At 42.1% G+C, this 18,063-nt stretch overlaps 1 protein-coding gene across 2 annotated transcripts in view; it reads right to left on the bottom strand.

Annotated features, from left to right (window-relative positions):
• Nucleotides 1–2,487: 2,487 nt before the first annotated feature.
• Nucleotides 2,488–18,063, bottom strand: part of BTBD3 (BTB domain containing 3) — a 32,791-nt gene continuing 17,215 nt past the window's right edge. Inside the window, exons 2-5 of one of the 2 annotated variants that reach the window (XM_070471897.1) lie at nt 10,716–11,474; nt 10,143–10,233; nt 9,473–9,591; nt 2,488–6,440 (exon numbers count right to left, since the gene is read on the bottom strand). In XM_070471897.1, the coding sequence (XP_070327998.1) occupies nt 5,408–6,440; nt 9,473–9,591; nt 10,143–10,233; nt 10,716–11,053 (1,581 nt within the window). In that variant the 5' untranslated portion in view covers nt 11,054–11,474 and the 3' untranslated portion in view covers nt 2,488–5,407. Of the gene's footprint in view, nt 6,441–9,472; nt 9,592–10,142; nt 10,234–10,715; nt 12,555–18,063 lie in introns of those variants that run through there. The other variant, XM_020900694.2, reaches the window with a different exon arrangement.

Genomic DNA, 18,063 nt, shown 5'->3' with positions numbered 1-18,063 from the left:
TTCCATGTCCAGTTCTAACTATTGTTTCCTGACCTGCATATAGATTTCTCAGGAGGCAGGTCAGATGGTCTGGTATTCCCATCTTTTTAAGAACTTTCCACTTTGTTGTGATCCACACAGTCAAAGGCTTTGGCATAGTGAATAAAGCAGAAGTAGATGTTCTTCTGGAACTCTCTTGCTTTTTCGATGATCCAATGGATGTTGGCAATTTGATCTCTGGTTCATCTGCCTTTTCTAAATTCAGCTTGAACATCTGGAAATTCACGGTTCATATACTGTTGAAGCCTGGTTTGGAGAATTTTGAGCAATACTCTGCTAGCATGTGAGAAAAGTACAATCATGCAGTAGTTTGAGCATTCTTTGGCATTTGTGTATTTACATACATATGTGTGTGTGTGTGTGTGTGTGTGTGTGACTTTAGCTGTATAGCAGAAACTAACAACACTGCAGATCAACTATACTTCAATGAAATACGTCAAAAAATACAAAATTAAGTTAACAAGCCCACTAGTATGACTTACTTAAAAAATTTTCCAGGTATAGTTTCATTCTTCTAAAATAAACTGATGTAAAAGAGATGGTCTATTAAATATAAACTGTTCATCAAAGTCATAAAAACAAAACAATACACCTTTATTTTGAAATAATTTGTGTACTAGTGCTGCATGAAGTGAAAAAATCATCCCTGCCATCTAAAGCACAGCCCCTCGTCTTACCACTCAGCTTGGTTACTACTGGAGGCAGTGGGAACAAACCAAAGATTCAGGGGTAGCAGTTTAACAGGAAACATTAACTATGTCCAATACACAAAAGTATGGATTTGACAAAGTAAATGGTGGGTTTTTGTGTTTAACTATATTTCTTGATATTTGGTTTTTCAGATGGCCAAGTATAAAACACTAGCATCTGCTGGTACAACTGCTGTCCAATGGACATTGAAGTAAATGGGCAAATAGAAAACTACCATTATAAGGACATTTAAAATCTGCATGAACAGGAATGGTACCTTCCCCATCGCCCCCATTCAAAAAGGCTGAGAAGGAACAACAGAGGGGTGCCCACCTCAGGGAAACGTACCGACTCTTCAGTGGGTAATCTACATATGTCAGAGTCACATACTGCTTGGTGTGTGACCACTGTCTTCCTCACAAATATTTTCTTCACACCTACCAAACTGTATCTTGGGTGAAACACTTTTCTCACCAGCCCTTAGGGTAGTTATAGAAATAAACAAGAGGTTCTATTGTTGAAATTTCCCCCCAGTTTTAGTTTTGTTAGATGATCTTTTCTTTAAAAAATGGAGGATAACATGAAGTTCTGAGCAAAGAAAGTAGCTGACCAATAAATGTAAATGGCTCAGAAAACATGCTGAAATATATTGATTAGAAATCAAAAAGCACAGTCATCTTCTACTGCAGCATCTCAAGGGCACACACAGGCCTCTCTAATACAAGATACTGCAGGTTCTCAGAGTCACTTTCTTGTTTTGGCCTCTAAGTTTCATGCTACTTACTTCCCCAAGAATAATCTTTCTCCTTCCTGTTTTGTCTTTTTGTTTTTTTCTCCTCAACGTTAAGTCCATGGCTTTGGCAGGGAAGTCAGAGTCACTGGGAGGAAAGTATAATTTCAATGAAGTGTTGATCCTGAGTGCCAACAATAAAGGAGCATCACTTCCAATTGTCTTGGGATATTGAAACAAACACATGTGGGTTAAGCTTAAAGAACACCAGAGAGGAGATAATGGCTAAGACTTTGCTGGATTAAAGATCTTTGCAATTAAGGCTGTAATTAAGCTGATGAGAATGGATATTTCCAGTTCTCATATTCTATGGAATAATTCCAAAATTCCTTTGAGCAGTTTTGTTATAGAAACTGAACTAAGGGTAGAAGTAGTAGTTAAGCAAATACACAGGGCTCCACAATAAACTCTGGTATAAAAGTAACAGAAAGTTATAGCAAAAAAAAAAAAAAACGCGTGTATATAATTATGTGTGTATATAATGTACTTGATATAGGGAAGTATAACGGAAAACCAGTTGAGGACATAAAATTATACTCATCCCTGTCACATCACATTGATCTTTACTCCCAGATGTAAGCTGTTGTAACAGCAGGAGTAAGCAGCACTGGCCACGCTAACGCTAGATGTGACCTGCTCTCGGCAGCAGTGAGCGGAGGGAGCTCTACGCAGAGGCCTGTGAGCAACTGACAGCAGAACGCCGGCCAGCTACAGGACTCCGCAACGGAACACGAACGCACCCACTCACTCTCGCATGGACCTGACACTCGGGCTTCCAACAACGCAACTGATTAACATGCTCATTATTCTATTATTCTTTACCAGATTTTTACTTCTTTAGGGATCAATGATATGTGAGTAACTCAGCAAACAAATGCTCCTGCAAAAACCATCTCTATAAAAGGTTAAGTGGCACCAAAATGCCAGAATGGGTTTTTTTTTACTACTTTAAGGGACCTACAAAAATGTTAAGGAAGACAAATATATGAACCGGTTTTATTTTATTTGCATTTAACATGATTATACACATTCATGTGTCTAACAAGATCTGCACTGTTACATTAAAAATACAGTACAATAACATTCAACATGAGGTACTTCATATTTATATATTTTTCCTTCATAAATAATGCTGTAAGCTCCTGAATTCAAGCACTCTGATGCACAACTGGCTAGTGTCTTGAATTAGCAAGCTTATTTAGACACCTTAAAAAAAAAAAAAGACATCTCAGTGCAATAATTATGTAGAAATTAGACCATTTACTTAAATACTATATTAAGATATGCTTAAAGAATGTTACATTAGAACTGCTAGCCTAGTTCCCCTTATCCCCAGGATATAAACGACAACAAAGACTGCCAGATACATGGGGAAAAGCATCTACAGGGCAGTGTTTCATAAAATCGTGTTTATGCACTACAGTTGCCTGCCTTGTCAGAACAATGGTTTCTAGTTTCAAAAGCTACAAAATTTGAGATTACCAAAGAAAATAAAGCAAGCACATTATGCTTAATTCCATGTCATTGAAAACGCAGAAGGGAGAACAGGATTCAAAAGATAACATTTTCTTATTTTAAATACAACCTTCAAATTTATACCACAGCTCTTGGCACCAGCCAATCAGATGACGGGTTTTTTTTTTTTCCTTTTTCAAGTGACAGCAATTATCATAAAATTAAGTTCTTCCATACCCAGTATACAGGCTCTAGTGGGGCTCTCACCCAGCAGTTTGCCAGCCTCTGGAGGGCAGGTACTAAGAGGAGCACTGATCGTGGGTGTTACTTAATGAACAAGGTTATCACACTCCCCCCCAACAACAGTCTAGTATGATGAAATTAGTGCTAAAAAGTTTCTTTTCCTCTGGCTTATACATAAGTGCCTTCCGATCAGGTAAGTCTATAGTCTACCAAATGCAAGGTAGCTATGAGTTACCGAAATGTTTAACCATAATTTATAAACAAAACCCTTTGTAGAAGTATTTTTTTTTAATTGAAAACGTACCTCCGTTTCATAGACGGTTTGCCACAACTACTATCTGTCATCTTGCTAATAAAAAATAACTGTTAGACAATTTTGGAAGGTAGTCCTGGGAGCACTCATCTGTTAATCACTGGTAACAGCTTCTGACCCTCCATGCTAACAGACACAGGTAAGGGCAAAGACGATTAAAACACTTCTGTAATCCAGTGTTTTTCTCCATCGGGGAAGCCGGCCGAAGCAGCAGCCCACGTCTACGGGGGGAGAAGCGGCCCGGAAGCACAGGCAGTCCTCTGCGGGCCGGGTGGGCCCGGCCCGGGGACCCTTCTGTCCCGGCCCCGCTGGCCGGGCGGCAGGAGACAGTTCCTGAGCCGGTGCGCAGTGCATGCGCACGGGCACCCACGCACACACCCACCCCGGGACTAGCCCCCGCTCCAGAGCCAGCTTCGGGCTCACAGAACAGGAGAAGGAGGTGGCCAGGGACCACACTCTGGGTGGCGGGGAAGCCATCTCAGGACCACACTGGGCAGAGAAGCTGCCCAGAAACACGTGGATACTTCAACTGGGAGCGACCGCAGTGGGCACCACTAGGGTCACGGGCACTAAGCCAGCACAAGCCTTTGCTGAAGGAGAATGTTTTGATGAGCTTTTCCCTCCTTTGTTTACACTATCCATGGAAAAAAAAAAAAGAGAACTGGATGTGATGCTGAGGCAGTGAACATGAAGGTATCATCGAGTTTATCACTCCAGACCATTTTTTTTAAACCCTGCAGGCATACATTGGCTCGTTCAGATGGTCACAGGCCAGATTCTAGCAGTCCAGGAACGGGGCAGAATCATAATTAACGAAGAAGAGAGAGTGTGGTCAAAGTAGATTAGGTAAAATATATTTCAGATTAAAAAAAAAATCAATGCATAAAGTATCTTATTACATTAACATGTGGCACTACAAAACTAACTGTTATTCCATTCATCTGAAGAAATCGTTTGGTCCTCTTTTCATGGGAATGGGGGAATAGGAGTTCTATACAGTACAACTTTTGAAAACCAGCAAGTGGCAGGGATCAGAAGCTCAGCAGGGAGAAAAGAGCTTGACTTTTTCAAACTCTGGATTATAACGTGCCATCAATTACACTATTTGTCACGTGGGACTTTTTCAGGCTTCCTTTTAAGACTATTTTAATTTCAATTAACAGACCTGCAATTTTTCTCTAGTTGACAATAAAGTTTTGCAATTTAGTTACTTTTAAAAGAAGCCTCTGTACTGTAACTGCCTGTCTTCTAAACTAAAAGAACATAAATTTGCTTGTAACAAAAGTCGTGATCTAAAACTTCCAATTTCTTGTTTTACCTTCTGTTGACAGCTGCAGTTTAAAAATTTAAGAAACTTATGAATTTAGGATTTAAGAAGAAGCAATGTCCAAAAGCAAATGCCCAAAATATGTAAAAGGAAATAAGAAGGTAAAGATGACTACTGTCTACTTTCTAAATTATTATCAAGCAAAATGTCTTTCAAAATTGTACACTGAGGTTTATCTGTTTGGGGAGAGGGAGGGTTTCCGTTTAAAAATAATTGCTACTGTTATTTTAGAGTATTTCTTTCTCTTTGTCAAAATAAAGCCCAAAAGGAAATCTGAGGTGATCCAAAAATGTTCTTAAACTGGGAGGTCAGTGGGGCAGTTGGAGAAGAATGCAAAATCTCCCCGGGTGGATAGATGCAACTCTAAGAACCACAAGCCTTGCTAAGAATTTGGCTTTCCGGCATACAGTTAAAAGCCGAGTGCTGCATTTTCGCCTGTACATAACGAAAAAGGTCGAAAGAAAGCAGAAGCGCAGAACTCCGACCCTCGCGAACAGCCCGCCGCCCGCTGGCTGCGGCCGAGCGGAGCAGGACGCGGGAGCCGGCGCGCTCAGGCGTAGAAGATGAGCTCGGGGATCTGGCCGCCCTGCACGCCCGTGCCGTTGGTGCTGTCGGACGAGCACTGGAACTGCACGGTGACCTTGCCACACTGCACCTCCGTCATGCCCTCCTGCCCGAAGTAGCTGAGCTCGCTGCCGTCCAGGATGACGCTGGCCGTGTAGAAGGTGTCCGGCTCGACCTGCACCGGGTGCTCGAACCACACGGGGAACGTGCTGCTGGAACCGTCCGAGAAGTACTTGCTGAGGCTCTGCCCCAGGACCGCGCCCTGCCGCTTGAGCTCGATCTTGGCGCTGTACTCGGCCGAGCCGCAGCTGGAGCCGTACAGCCCGAAGCCCGCGATGAAGACCCGCTTGTCCACGGCGAACTGGATGCTGTCGCAGCGGCCCCGGTAGCGCCACTGGTTGCTCCGGTAGGCGCAGGACTGGAAGCGGTGGCAGCGCTGCGGCACCAGCCCCTTGCGGGCCTTGCTCACGAACTGCAGCTCGGGCTTCTTGGCCGCCGTGTACCACAGGAAGATGTCGTTGGTCTCGTTCAGAGTCAAGACGCCGGACTGCGCAGCACCGTTGGCGAAATCGTCCAGGGCCATGGTCGGGATGCGGATCAAGTATAGCGCCTTGCCCAGCACCTTGCGCTTGTTCTCAATGCTCAAAGCCAGATCCTGTCGCTGGCATTCCACCTCAGCCCAGTTGAGGGCGGCCTCGAAGACCACAATTTCTTTGGCATTCAGAGTTTCCCTGCGGAGGATGCTTTCCAGGGTCTGGAAGTCGATGTCGCAGAACCCCTCGGACTTGAGCGCCAGCTCGGCCTGAGCGTCAATCACCTCCCAGCAGCGCTGGGTGAGGTCCGGCTCCTCGAACAAGCAGCTCTGGGACAGGAGCACACAAGCGTTCTTGGCGCTCAGGCTGGTCTCCAGGAAATTGACGCAGGCCCTGGCGAGGTGAGGGACGATGTACTTTTTGGCAGCATAAAGAGTAGCCAAGACCGTGTCAGCAGCCAAGTCAATTTCATCACAATAGATGTATCTGCAAGAAAGAGTCCGGCGTGTAAATGGAATTTTCACCAAATGAGCGTGTCCAGCAAGAAAAGATGCAACTACTTTCAAGTTAGTTCCAAGAAAATCATCTTATGTGGCAGTTATTACAAAAATGATTACACATTATAGCAACATCTGAAATACATTCATAAATGCACTTCAATTTAGTAGAAAGTGTGTATAATTAAAGACATTAACTTCATGTAACCACTGTAGCCTCTATCTTAAAGCTATGTTCCCTGTCCTCTCAAAGGGGGAAAAAATCGAGGATTCGAGAAGTGTTTGAGAAAGGGCTGAGATCAAAGATAGTTAATACTAGGGGAAAAATAGCAAAATTATATTATATATATATATATATACTGCATTATATTTAATTAGAAATAATTCCCTTGTTTTATGAGAAATATATGTATATAGTTTTACTTAAAAATTTTTCTCTGCATTCAGATGGAAACAAATATCTTTAATACTGTAATGTTACAATGATTGCATCTTGATGCTTTTTAATAAGAATGACTTGGATTTTCCTGAAGCACAAAATAAAATCTGATCTTAAAAAGATATTTTTCAAGTAGTCCCAAGTTCAGTGGATATTTAAGTATGGGCTTTGATGCTTGATGCTATCTCACAGTTAACTTTACATAGAATCCAATGCAGGCTTTGTATCTGCTTTTTTTTTTTTTTTGTAAAACTCTAAATTCTTTCTTCTCCTCCACACATTCCTTCCACCTTCAGAATTAAAGAATACATTATTTCCAGACATATTTAATTAAAAGATAAAGTAAGAAAGCCTAAATATGCACTATTTGTGTGCTTCTGTGAAGTGTCTGCATTCCAGGAGACACTTCTTACTGTTTTGGGGGACAGGGGCAATCTCCCAGGATGGTATGTCAAGGTAGAAATCATCTGCTTCTTTCATATTCTATTGTTGACCAAGAGGTAAGTCAGTGAGAACTGCACACAGGTGAAAAATACATACTAATAAATATAATTTTTAAAGTTTCTAGCTAAGGTGTTTAGCAACTTGGCTATGAAGTTTTCCTTAGTGAAACAAGAAATTAGAGGGCTTCTGTAAGAAAATACAAAAAAATATAAGGATGGCAATGAGAACAATGATCGCAATCACAAATGGAAGCTGCACTTGTGCTCCAAGGAAGCCCTTACTCTTCTCTGACAGACTAAGACAGCTACTGGCAAGATGGCAAGACTGCTGGCCAAGATGCCCGCAGCAGTGATGCTGGAGCACGGGGACCGCAGGAGGACTCTGCAGCACGGTCAGCACTCTGCGGCTCTCACCCTGGCGGGCAAGCGAGCAGCCTTCTCTTCCTTCCTGGCAACGCCCTTCTCAGCAGTACTGCTGCTTCACCCACAACACGGGGGTGAAGCAAGCCTGGCCTCCGCTCGCCCAGGTGATCACGCAGTGCTGATCCAGCATGGCACGGCAGTAAACGGCACCTGCTATGTTTCTGATCCTCACCGCTTTACGTGGACTGCACATATAATTTTTAAAGCTGTGTCAAGATATATTCTAGGCAACACACTTATAAGAAAAGATGCTTGTCAAATGATGAATCAAACGGCTTTGGTGAAATGGAACTCTGTAACTAGTACTCGGGCTTTCTAATTGTGCACACATTTCTGCAGCAACAGAATACTCTACTTGACTACAGTGATGCCAAAACACCAAACTAGTGTCAGCATTCTCCTCTGCAACAGAAACAATGTCGAATATACAAAGCTAACCTCATGGGGGAAAACAGCACACAAAAATCCCTACAGGTAAGACAGGTTTCTATAAGTAGATCTCTAAGAGATTACAAAAGTCATAAAGTCTCTGTTGGTTGAAAGAGGTGGATTAGTTTATGTTTTGGTACTTTACATGCTCATTTGCCTCTAATTTCCCAACCTCTCCCACTGTGAAAGTTCTAAAGAGTAACAGACAGATTTCAAAACTAGATTATAAATAAAGAATTACAACACTTTAAAGTTTAGGAATTAACTATAATACTTATTTTTCAGTAGGCAGAAAACAATATATATTAACATTTTAATTGTTTGTGGGATTACTGTCCAACTTGACCCAATGAATATTTTTTTTTTTTTCAACAAACATTGTAATGCACTCCAATGACTCAACATCCCCACAGCAGCACATAACCTTGAACTCTGATATACTTTGGTCTGCTAGAATAAAGCTCAACAAAAATCACCTAAACATCACTTAGAACAATCACTGGACTCTAATCACACACTGAAGACTGTAACACTGTCCAGCATCAAGCCACGTCAGAGAAGAAGATTCTATTTACCTGGTTAACATGTACTGGATTCTGAAAGACTCATGAGATAGGAAACTATTTTTTAAATAAATGTGTATCTTATAACTGTATTTCTGAATGACCAATTAAAGTTTTTCTGAACAAATCCATATAAAACTATAGAAAATTAATCAAATCTTTCAAAAATTTCTCCTTTACTACAAAATGCAAATGCTTCTTACCCTTGAGAAATGGTATGTGACTTTTTGTGAGAACATGTATATGTAGGTGTGCATCAAGATCAGATAATTAATTTTATATTTGCTGACAGGAAACAATAACTCCTAGAAAACTTAAAAACCTCCTAACTGGTAGAATTTAAATAATGCATACAATTTCTGGCATTGTGACACCAAAATATAATTTATGTGTTTCTAAAGACTTCACACACACAGAGAACATATTCTGTTAGATAATCCCTAACCAGAAAGTTATCTTTAATTCTAAGTCATTAAAGATGAAATCACTGTATGCCACTTGCCCCTAAATCCCACGCCAAGGTGTGATTAGAAACGCCTGCTTCATCCCACATGCTTTCCACGGCAGGATGCACAGGAGTGTTCTTTGAAAACATTTATTGGGTAGAGCAGCGCCCCTTTCTTCGTCAGCCTCTTTTGTGTTACCTGGAAGTTACACTTAACTGTGGAGCCAGCGGAGCACAAACACAGCCCAGACTCTTCCCAAACACACGTGTGAGGCTTACTTCAGCATGGCGAGGAAAGCCGCAGGGTCGACATCTGGTATACGGATCTCATCTTTGTCCTCGGCAAGTTCTCCGTAAAACATTGCATGGAACACAGAGCTCCCAACAGCTAAGACGTACTGTGGAAAAGGGGAAATCTTATTTCATGCACCAAATTGAAAACATTTTCAGCAAATCATTCCAGAAAAGCAACTCTAAGGTGGTCAGTGGACACAGAGCAACTAACACCTGCTCTACTGACAAAGCCAAGGTCCAGAGGATCTGGCTATGAAAGCAAAAGACAGAAGTTCATGCAAACCAGTCTCTGTGCTGCTAATTATCAAGGCTTTCAGAGATTAATACACGCAGGGTCCCTCAGTATAAAATAAACAAAAGCATATCTAACTGATTTCTAGGAGAAGGGTCAACGTATGACTTTCCAAACCTATCACAACAACTTCCCATGACTGGGGAGTGAAGGGGGCATGTTTTTGTGGGGGATATAAAGCAGGATAGAAGGAAACAAAGAAAAAAAAATTAAGCGTGGCCAAGGCCCTCTGGAGAGGCTGTGCCTGCTCTGCGATGGGGAACCGAGCACTGCCTGCAAGCTGCCCAGCCCCGCTCGGGACTCGGGGAGAGGGCCCCTCTGTGGCGAGCTCAGGGCGAAGCCGGCAATGCAGCTGCTGCTTACTTTGTGTCCTGGCAACCGCTGCGTCCCGCCTGGTGGCCCAACCACAAAGTGTACGTCTGCCATCAGATCATTATTGAACATCACCGCATTTCTATAAACAGAGGCGATTCATTAATTCACAGCACTGTAACACCCCCTCCCCAACATAAAAAACAGAGGGGAGAGTCACAAGATAAACAACCATTGAGTAACTTCGGGATAAAACTACAAATAAAGGTTCCAACTATACAACTGCATTTGTAATCACTGCAAACATACGAAAGTAACTAAAGTTTAAAAAAAAAGTTATCCAAACTTTTTTTTAGACTTAAGGACAAATAAGAGGTTTCTATCTCCTATAACCCAAAGACACAACCCTGTCACTTAAATGTTACAGCTTACAAAAACATTTTTATCTAAGAGGAAAACAGCTGTACTGCTCTGGAAAAGATACAAGGCAGTTTTCCATTACCAATAAAGCTGCTGGGAAAAGAGGAAACACAGATTTATGTTAAAATACATTACAGGTTGTGCAAAAGCAGAGACTTCAACACAGGAAAACTTTTCAAGTAAACATGCTGGCCCGGCACTTACCTCTCCCTAATGGTGGGATAGAGCCCCTGCCAATTCGGGGCAGGAATAAGGTTGTTGTTACTGAGATTCTGCTGGTGGTACTGCTGGACAGTGGTGCCGCTGGAGCTGGCTGGCTTTTTGCGGGGGAATATATCAGCAGCCATCTTCTTCTTCTTTTTAGTCTTCAAGGTAATTATTTCATAACAAACCGGAGGCAACTTGCTGCTGCTGCTGCTGCTGCTGCTGCTGCTGCTGGGATTTGTTTTCTTCGAGCTTTTCTTGGACCTGTTCTTTACCGTCTCTGGAAGCATCAAGAAGAAGGTGAGACATTTCATGTTCCTTTCCTTGTCATCTACCATGAGTACAGTAGGTCTCTCTTTATAGCCAGATATCCCAAGTCGGTGCGAGCATCAGGGAAAAGAGGCTAGCACGAGCTGAGATGAGAACTGAAACCAACAAGCTGATATTTTGCTTCTTTTCTCAGGCAGGCAAGGTGACCTTTTTACTATGTTGAATGAGACACTGGTTTTAAGTTTTATCCAGTACTGGGTCTGTTAAGTACATCCCCATCATGATTCCTGTTTCTCTTATTTGCTCATAAAAATAACCCAGTTTCCTAGATCGCCTGAAAACGCTACACTGAGAGGAGACGACAGGCAGAGAGAGCCGTGGTGCTTGTTTTCTGAATTAGGTTATCAAGATGTGCTGGAGCTGCGTGAGTCTGTTCAGCCGGCTGAAGTTGTGTGGTGAATGGACCGGAGGAGAGTAGGTATTACAGCCCTGCAGATGGAGTCAGACAGCCAGTGCTCAGAGCCAATAGCTGAAGTCACCAACCATGATTGGACCAAGCCAAACAGTGACACCTATTGTAGCGTGCATCGTTCTGACGTTAAAGGAACAGCAGTTGCATTCTCTTGGCTACTATATGACTGCACATTTAAATAAGATAAACACCTATGAAACATATTTTAAAACAGGAAGAGTTTATGTCCACAGAGTTCTCTTCAGCAGACGTGCATTTTTATTTTCCCAGTTAAACAAGCAGGATCAATTAACAAAGCTTAGAGACTGATATCTACTCTATGTTTCTAGTAAAATCTTTCTCCTGGCAGCATTTAGTTTCTAGTGCTTCAAACAAAACCCTCCATTTTACCAGCTAAAAGGGATTACACATAGAGAAGTCATATTAAACACATTTATTAGAGCTTAATGTAATAAAAGAATGAAATTTTTCTTGTTCCATTTTTAGTCTCTTCGAATGCAAGTTAGAGCCTAGTGCAAAACAGGAGATGAGGTCATGTGTTCATTTTACCTTCCAGTGTTTTCTAGCTCCTATAATGAACTTTGACAGGAGTCCCAGATCACAAAATACTGTTAATTAGACTAAAATGATACCAGCAGGTTTAGCTGCACTGAAACATAAGACACATTCTGAATGTAAAAATAAGATTCAAATGAGACCAATCTGGTAATCAGCATTTAAAGGTTACAACTCACTAAAAATATGTGAGATGGGGCCCTGTTCAGAACTTCGAAAAATCCAAACTAAATGTTATGGTTACATTTAGCTTCATCACAATTTTAAAGAATATAATCCACAAATTCTAACACACAGTCATTAACAAGACTATGCAAAATAATGTATGTTCTGATGCTATGTAGTTAAGATGCAAACAGGTTCCCTCTGCTTTGAATCAGAATAATACCGACTACTGTGTGGTTTTCACAGACGTGAATCCTCCAACAGTTTCTAGCTTTGCTGAGTAAGGACAGGCTCCACACATGCACAGGTACCTCCAGGGGGACTGATGAGACAAGCCCGGCACTCTGGCTGCTCCCAAGGGCGGCCCCATCTGCTGCCCCTCCAGGACCACAGCCCAGGACTGCAGCACTGCCATCCGAATAGTCAGTGCCTGACAGCGAGGGTCCAAGGAACAGGCCCTTCAGTCGCTGTTATGACCAACGGTCTACTAAGAGCGCACACTGGAAGCCAGACTCTAAGCCCCTGGGACCCTGAGTCACTGAGAGCATTGAGGCATGCCCTCCTTGCTGTCATCACGTCACTCTCAGACCTGCTTACAAAGCCACTGCAGGACAGACTGAGCGCAGAGACCATGGTCTTTAGCACAGGTTCTCCATCCCTGGTTCTGCAGACCCCGAGGCGCCGCTTCTGCACGTGCACCGCCTTCTCAGGCACAGGGTGCACGCACACGTGAACGTGTGCACACACACTTCACCACAGAGCGTGTGTGTGAGGGAGGGAGAGGAGGGAGCAACACACACGGAGAGAGGCACAGAGAAGAAGCGAGTGAGCGCCCATCAGAGCTGACTCCTCAGAGTAGAATTAGAGCCAAAGGGTTTCGCTCAGGCTCAGGCGCTACTGCGCTTCCTGACCACCACTCTCCCAGGAAAGGCTACACGCCAGGGAGCTCCTTTTGACTGGGATTAATTCCCTTCGTATTTCTAACAAATCTAGTAGCTGGCTTTTTAGGTCAGAAGTAATCAGTTAGAATGGAAGGGAAATGAAGGTTTTTGAGGCAGACTTACCAGCAGCTGGAAGGACAAAATAGAAAAGGTATAATAGGCAGACACAAGCATGTAGTTTCGTGGTTTTTATTCATTTTTTGCATATAGTTCAACAGCCTTCACCTGTGCCTACAAAAAACACTGCTCTTATGTGGCTAAAATAAAGGGAAAAGCACACGTAATAATTTAAGAAAGAAAATTATATAATATTTTAGAAAATGCTCTTTATTTAGAAAATTAAGTTTTGCAGAGAAGCCTGGAAATGTGTGTTAAATTGGAATCACCTAGAACAGTGCTGCAAAGAGGGGCCTTGCCCTTCCTCTCGGATGTGGGGACTGAGGAGATGGCTGTTTTTAAAGACATGTCTTTCACTACAAAAACTAATCCAGCTTTTAAAAAACAAGAAAGACATTTTAATTTTTGTAGCCAATTTGGAAAGGCATGAAAATGCTAATAAAACCACAACAGAAGCTTACTGAGAGCTCCCTCCTCTTACCACGATAATGAGGAGTTAATACATGGCGCGTGCGCCTGCACATGTGGTCCAGGGAGCAGCAGCGTCTCCTGGGGGGCTGCTAGAAACCTCGTCTCAGCCAGCATCTGCATCAGAACCTGCGTTTCCAACAGAACCCTCCAAGGCATCTGTATGACATTCGAGTTTGAGAAAGCCTCACACAGATGAGTAAGGGAATGTTGTAAGGTCTTCTCAATGATTGGTATCAACATCTGGGGCCACATATCACCTTCAACTTTCAAATGAATGGACAAATAATTCAAAATAACTTCATTTTGAACCTTCATGTCTTGTTCTGAAATTCTGATTAGCCTCTCAGAGTCAGATTCTATGATTCAGATGTGCAGACTGAGAAGGCCAATGGAGAGGCCCCCAAATACTTTTCAATACTCAGGAAAAGAAGCTCAAGCCCAAATTATTTTAAAGGGTGATGAAAGAGACAATTAGTGGGAAAAATGAACGCTTAAAAAAAATGCCAAGTGTGGAAAAGATGAACAACTTAGCGCCTGCACAGTGCAGACGCTCATCCAGAACTGAGGAGTGTTTCTCAAACTTCATCCTCAACCCACAGTGAGAAATCTACTTTTGTCTTCAGACCTAGTACCGACACACATAAACACACGGATCTATACACAAATGAAAACACGGGTTACAAAACAAAACTTGCGCTTAGCATGCTATGAAACACTCTGATATTTTGTTTTATTCTTTTCTTTTAAATATTAGTTTTGATACAGTCCCTTGGCTTAAAGACCACAGTTGAAGAAACACTGGTCTAGATTATTTCTAAGGACTTCTAAGGCTTAACATCCAGGGTTTTTTCCTATTGGGAATTTGGATTAAGAGCCACCAGATATGGAAAAAGACAAGGCTTCATCAACCTAATGGAGCCCATGAAACCCCTCAAACTGCACACAAAATTGGGAGTCTGCATTTTTTTTTTAGAACAGAAGCCATACCGGTCTTTTAGACTAACTCATGATGCAGAACAATATAAAGTGTTATGGAAATCTCAGGTTAATTTGAACAGTCAAAATATTCATATTCATCATATCACTTTTATTTCTATAGTTTATTATTAAACACAAATAATGACTTCTTTACTCCCCTTGAAATTAAACTCAAATAGTTAAAACCCCTCTACTGAATCTGTAATCCAGAAACATCACCCACTGGGTCGAAGAATAAAGACTACCAGCCTGGTATCTACCATCAAATTTCGCCTCTAAGATTTCTTTCTGTCTAGCATATCATTTGTTTCTACATGTTCTGAATTTTCAAAGCCGTTATGAGACATGGTTAATTTGCCCTAATAAAGTAAATAAATAGGTCAAGTCAAGAAGCCCATCAATTTTTTATGAAAGTATTCTCAAAATACAACATGCTGATCATGCAGTGTAATAGGTGTTGAGCATGCAATGGTGAGTAAGATTAGAAGCCAAGCTTAAAAGGTTAACTGACAACAGTGGATTTCATATAATTTTATAACTGCTGGAAAGTTCAATCACATTTATCTCTTTCCATCCAATTCCCAATAATAATAAAACTATGAACAGGATTTAAACTCACTTAGTTCATCTTCCTTACCACTGGAAGGTTTGCCAGACACCCTACCTTCATAGCCCTTGGGCTGCAAGGAGCTCAAACCAGTCAATCCTAAAGGAAATCAGTTCTGAATATTCATTGGAAGGACTGATGCTGAAGCTGAAACTTTAAAACTCTGGTTACCTAAAGTGAAGAACTGACTCATCTTGGAAAAGATCCTGATGCTGGGAAAGACTGAAGGCGGGAGGAGAAGGGGACAACAGAGGATGAGATGGTTGGATGACTCAATGGACATGAGTTTGAGCAAGCCCCAGGAATTGGTGATGGACAGGGAAGCCTGGTGCGCTCCAGTCCATGGGGTCACAAAGAGTCGGACATGACTGAGTGACTGAACTGAACTCAACTACCTTCATATAGGAGAATCTAGTTTATTCAGTTTGGGGACTTTAGTAAGGTTTGGAACTAAAAAGATGAGAGCAATCATTTAATTGCAACTCTGTCCCAAAGATAAGGTAACCAGGGGGTCCAGAAGATTAAGGGATTTGAGAAAACTCCACAGTGAGGTTGTGGGCAATGTCTGGACTAGGGTGCAGATTCCCTGCCTGCTTTTTCAACTGTGTCTGTTCTACTCACTTTAATTTTCACCCACAGTAATCACCCCACATCCTTACGTAATGCTTTTTCTTTGTATTTCCAATCTACTTTAAAAGAAAACTACAGGTCCAAATTTACAGCTATGAAAATCATGAGCATACACATACTCTCTGCCCTGCAGGAAGAAACTGCTAGACAAATGTGAAGCCCCTTTCTGGAAAGCAATGGAGAGGACCTGTAACAGGAAGGAACGCGGGAGCAGCAGTCATGGGGAAGCAGTAACAGAACAGGCTCTCCAGCAAAACGAAAATTATAAACCAGCCACTCACGGTTAGCACCAACAAACCCTGTCAACAACTGACAACACTGGCAGCTCCTGTTTAACTTGCTCTAACCCCGCACTCCTGCCTGGACTTGTGTTTACTGCAAGACATCTAAACAGCTACCGCAGGGAAGGTGACTGAAGTTTAAAGAAGGCAGGCTGGACGTTTCCAGAACCTAAGAGAGAAGAGTAATATAATCTGATACATTACGATGGAACAGTGTTTTGGTTTTGCTTATTTTTCTCTTCAATACTGAGCAAAAGTTATGCCTGTGATTTTGGAGGGAAAAAAATACATATATAAGTGACAAAATGTTGACAGTTCCTAAAGATAGAAGCAGCTACTGGAAAACAGGACTATATGTATGCTAAATTTGGAAATAAATATTGAGTCAAGCACTGGCAACACAGTATAGTGAAAAAAGTAAGAGCCAATAACACGTGACCTTTGGGTTAGTTACTCAGAATCTGTGAGCCTCATTCTGGACTCTGTCAAATGGGGTGATTCCACTCAGCTCAGTCCTTTCAGGATAATCCTGAAAGCTTAAAGGTCTGTGAAAGCACTTTGATAAAAGCTGAACACACCCTGCAAAGGTAAATTTCCACTATTAGCAACACTGGTACCCAAAGCAGGGAACATCTGTGATACAATCTTCCCAAACACAAACACCCGAAGGCTCATCCGGCTCCCTGCCCTCCTCATCCTCCTGCTTCACAGCACGGACATTTCGCCCATCCACAGGCTTGTTCGGCCCGCCGAGCTGCTCGCCTCTCCTCCCGACGCTGCAGGTGAGGCTCAATCAAGGTGTCTGCGGCACACTGTGACCAGGTCCCGCCCAATGCTCGGCCGAGCCCCGGAAGACACGCTCCAGGCCAAGTGACCCTGGACTTCAAGACCACCTCCTGGTGGATGCCGAGCTGTGCCCTCCTCCTGAGAGCCCAAAGCAGCAGGCCATCCAGAGCCACTCAGCAGGGTCCACACCAGCAACTCAGTCTGGCCTCTCCACAATGACACGGCGCGAGTTCTAGCACCAGGTATGAGGAAAGCCAAGACAAACCCTTGGGCAAGGCATGCCTCCCTGTGGCTGGAGGGAGGAAGCTCACGGGCTGTTTCACTGCATTTCCTTTCCTCCACACCAAGTTCCAGTCAACCTTAAACTGTACATTACATTTGGGTAAACTGTCCAAAGGTAGAATGTGACAATTTTGTGAAGGCAAGAACAATGATTCTTTTAAAATTTCATGTAACAGTTAACATGATATTTGATGATTATAGCTGTGTCTGGGTGTACTTTGTTTGGACTATTAACTCATCTAAATGCAAAATCATTCTCTATCATATGTTAAATGAGGTGATCCTGAAAAACACCATATAAAATATATCATACAAGATACTCTCATGATAGATATTTAAAAGAATACTACTATGATCTATTTTGTAAAGTTTAAGATACTTTAGTAAACCAGGTAATCAATTGCTAATTTATATGTACTCTAGGTGATCTCATATTAAGTTTCCTCATGTGTAAAATTACTGACAACATAATCTCTCTTATCTAGATTTCTAGAATTAAAGAATCTGTATCATGTTTGGCAGAAATAATGATTTATTTAATATAGTCTTCTTTTCTACTTTAATATTATGATTATGATCAAAACCCATTTAAACTCTATGTATGTATTATATAGACATGATCTACTGATTCTAAGATTCCTTTTTCTCTCACCACCCACCCCCGCCAACATTTTAACACCTCTGAAATTGGACTGGATCTTATAATCGATGGCATTCTGTAACTTTAAGCTCCTCCACCTTCTTGTTGGTACATAAAAGCATACCTTGTAACTGAAGGCTCCTTACAGTCACT

The sequence above is a fragment of the Odocoileus virginianus genome, chromosome 9 (assembly GCF_023699985.2).
Source record: "Odocoileus virginianus isolate 20LAN1187 ecotype Illinois chromosome 9, Ovbor_1.2, whole genome shotgun sequence".
In the NCBI taxonomy this organism is placed as follows: Eukaryota; Metazoa; Chordata; class Mammalia; order Artiodactyla; family Cervidae; genus Odocoileus; species Odocoileus virginianus.
The sequence above is the reverse complement of the archived record's forward strand: the minus strand, read 5'-3'. Positions and strand labels throughout refer to the sequence as shown.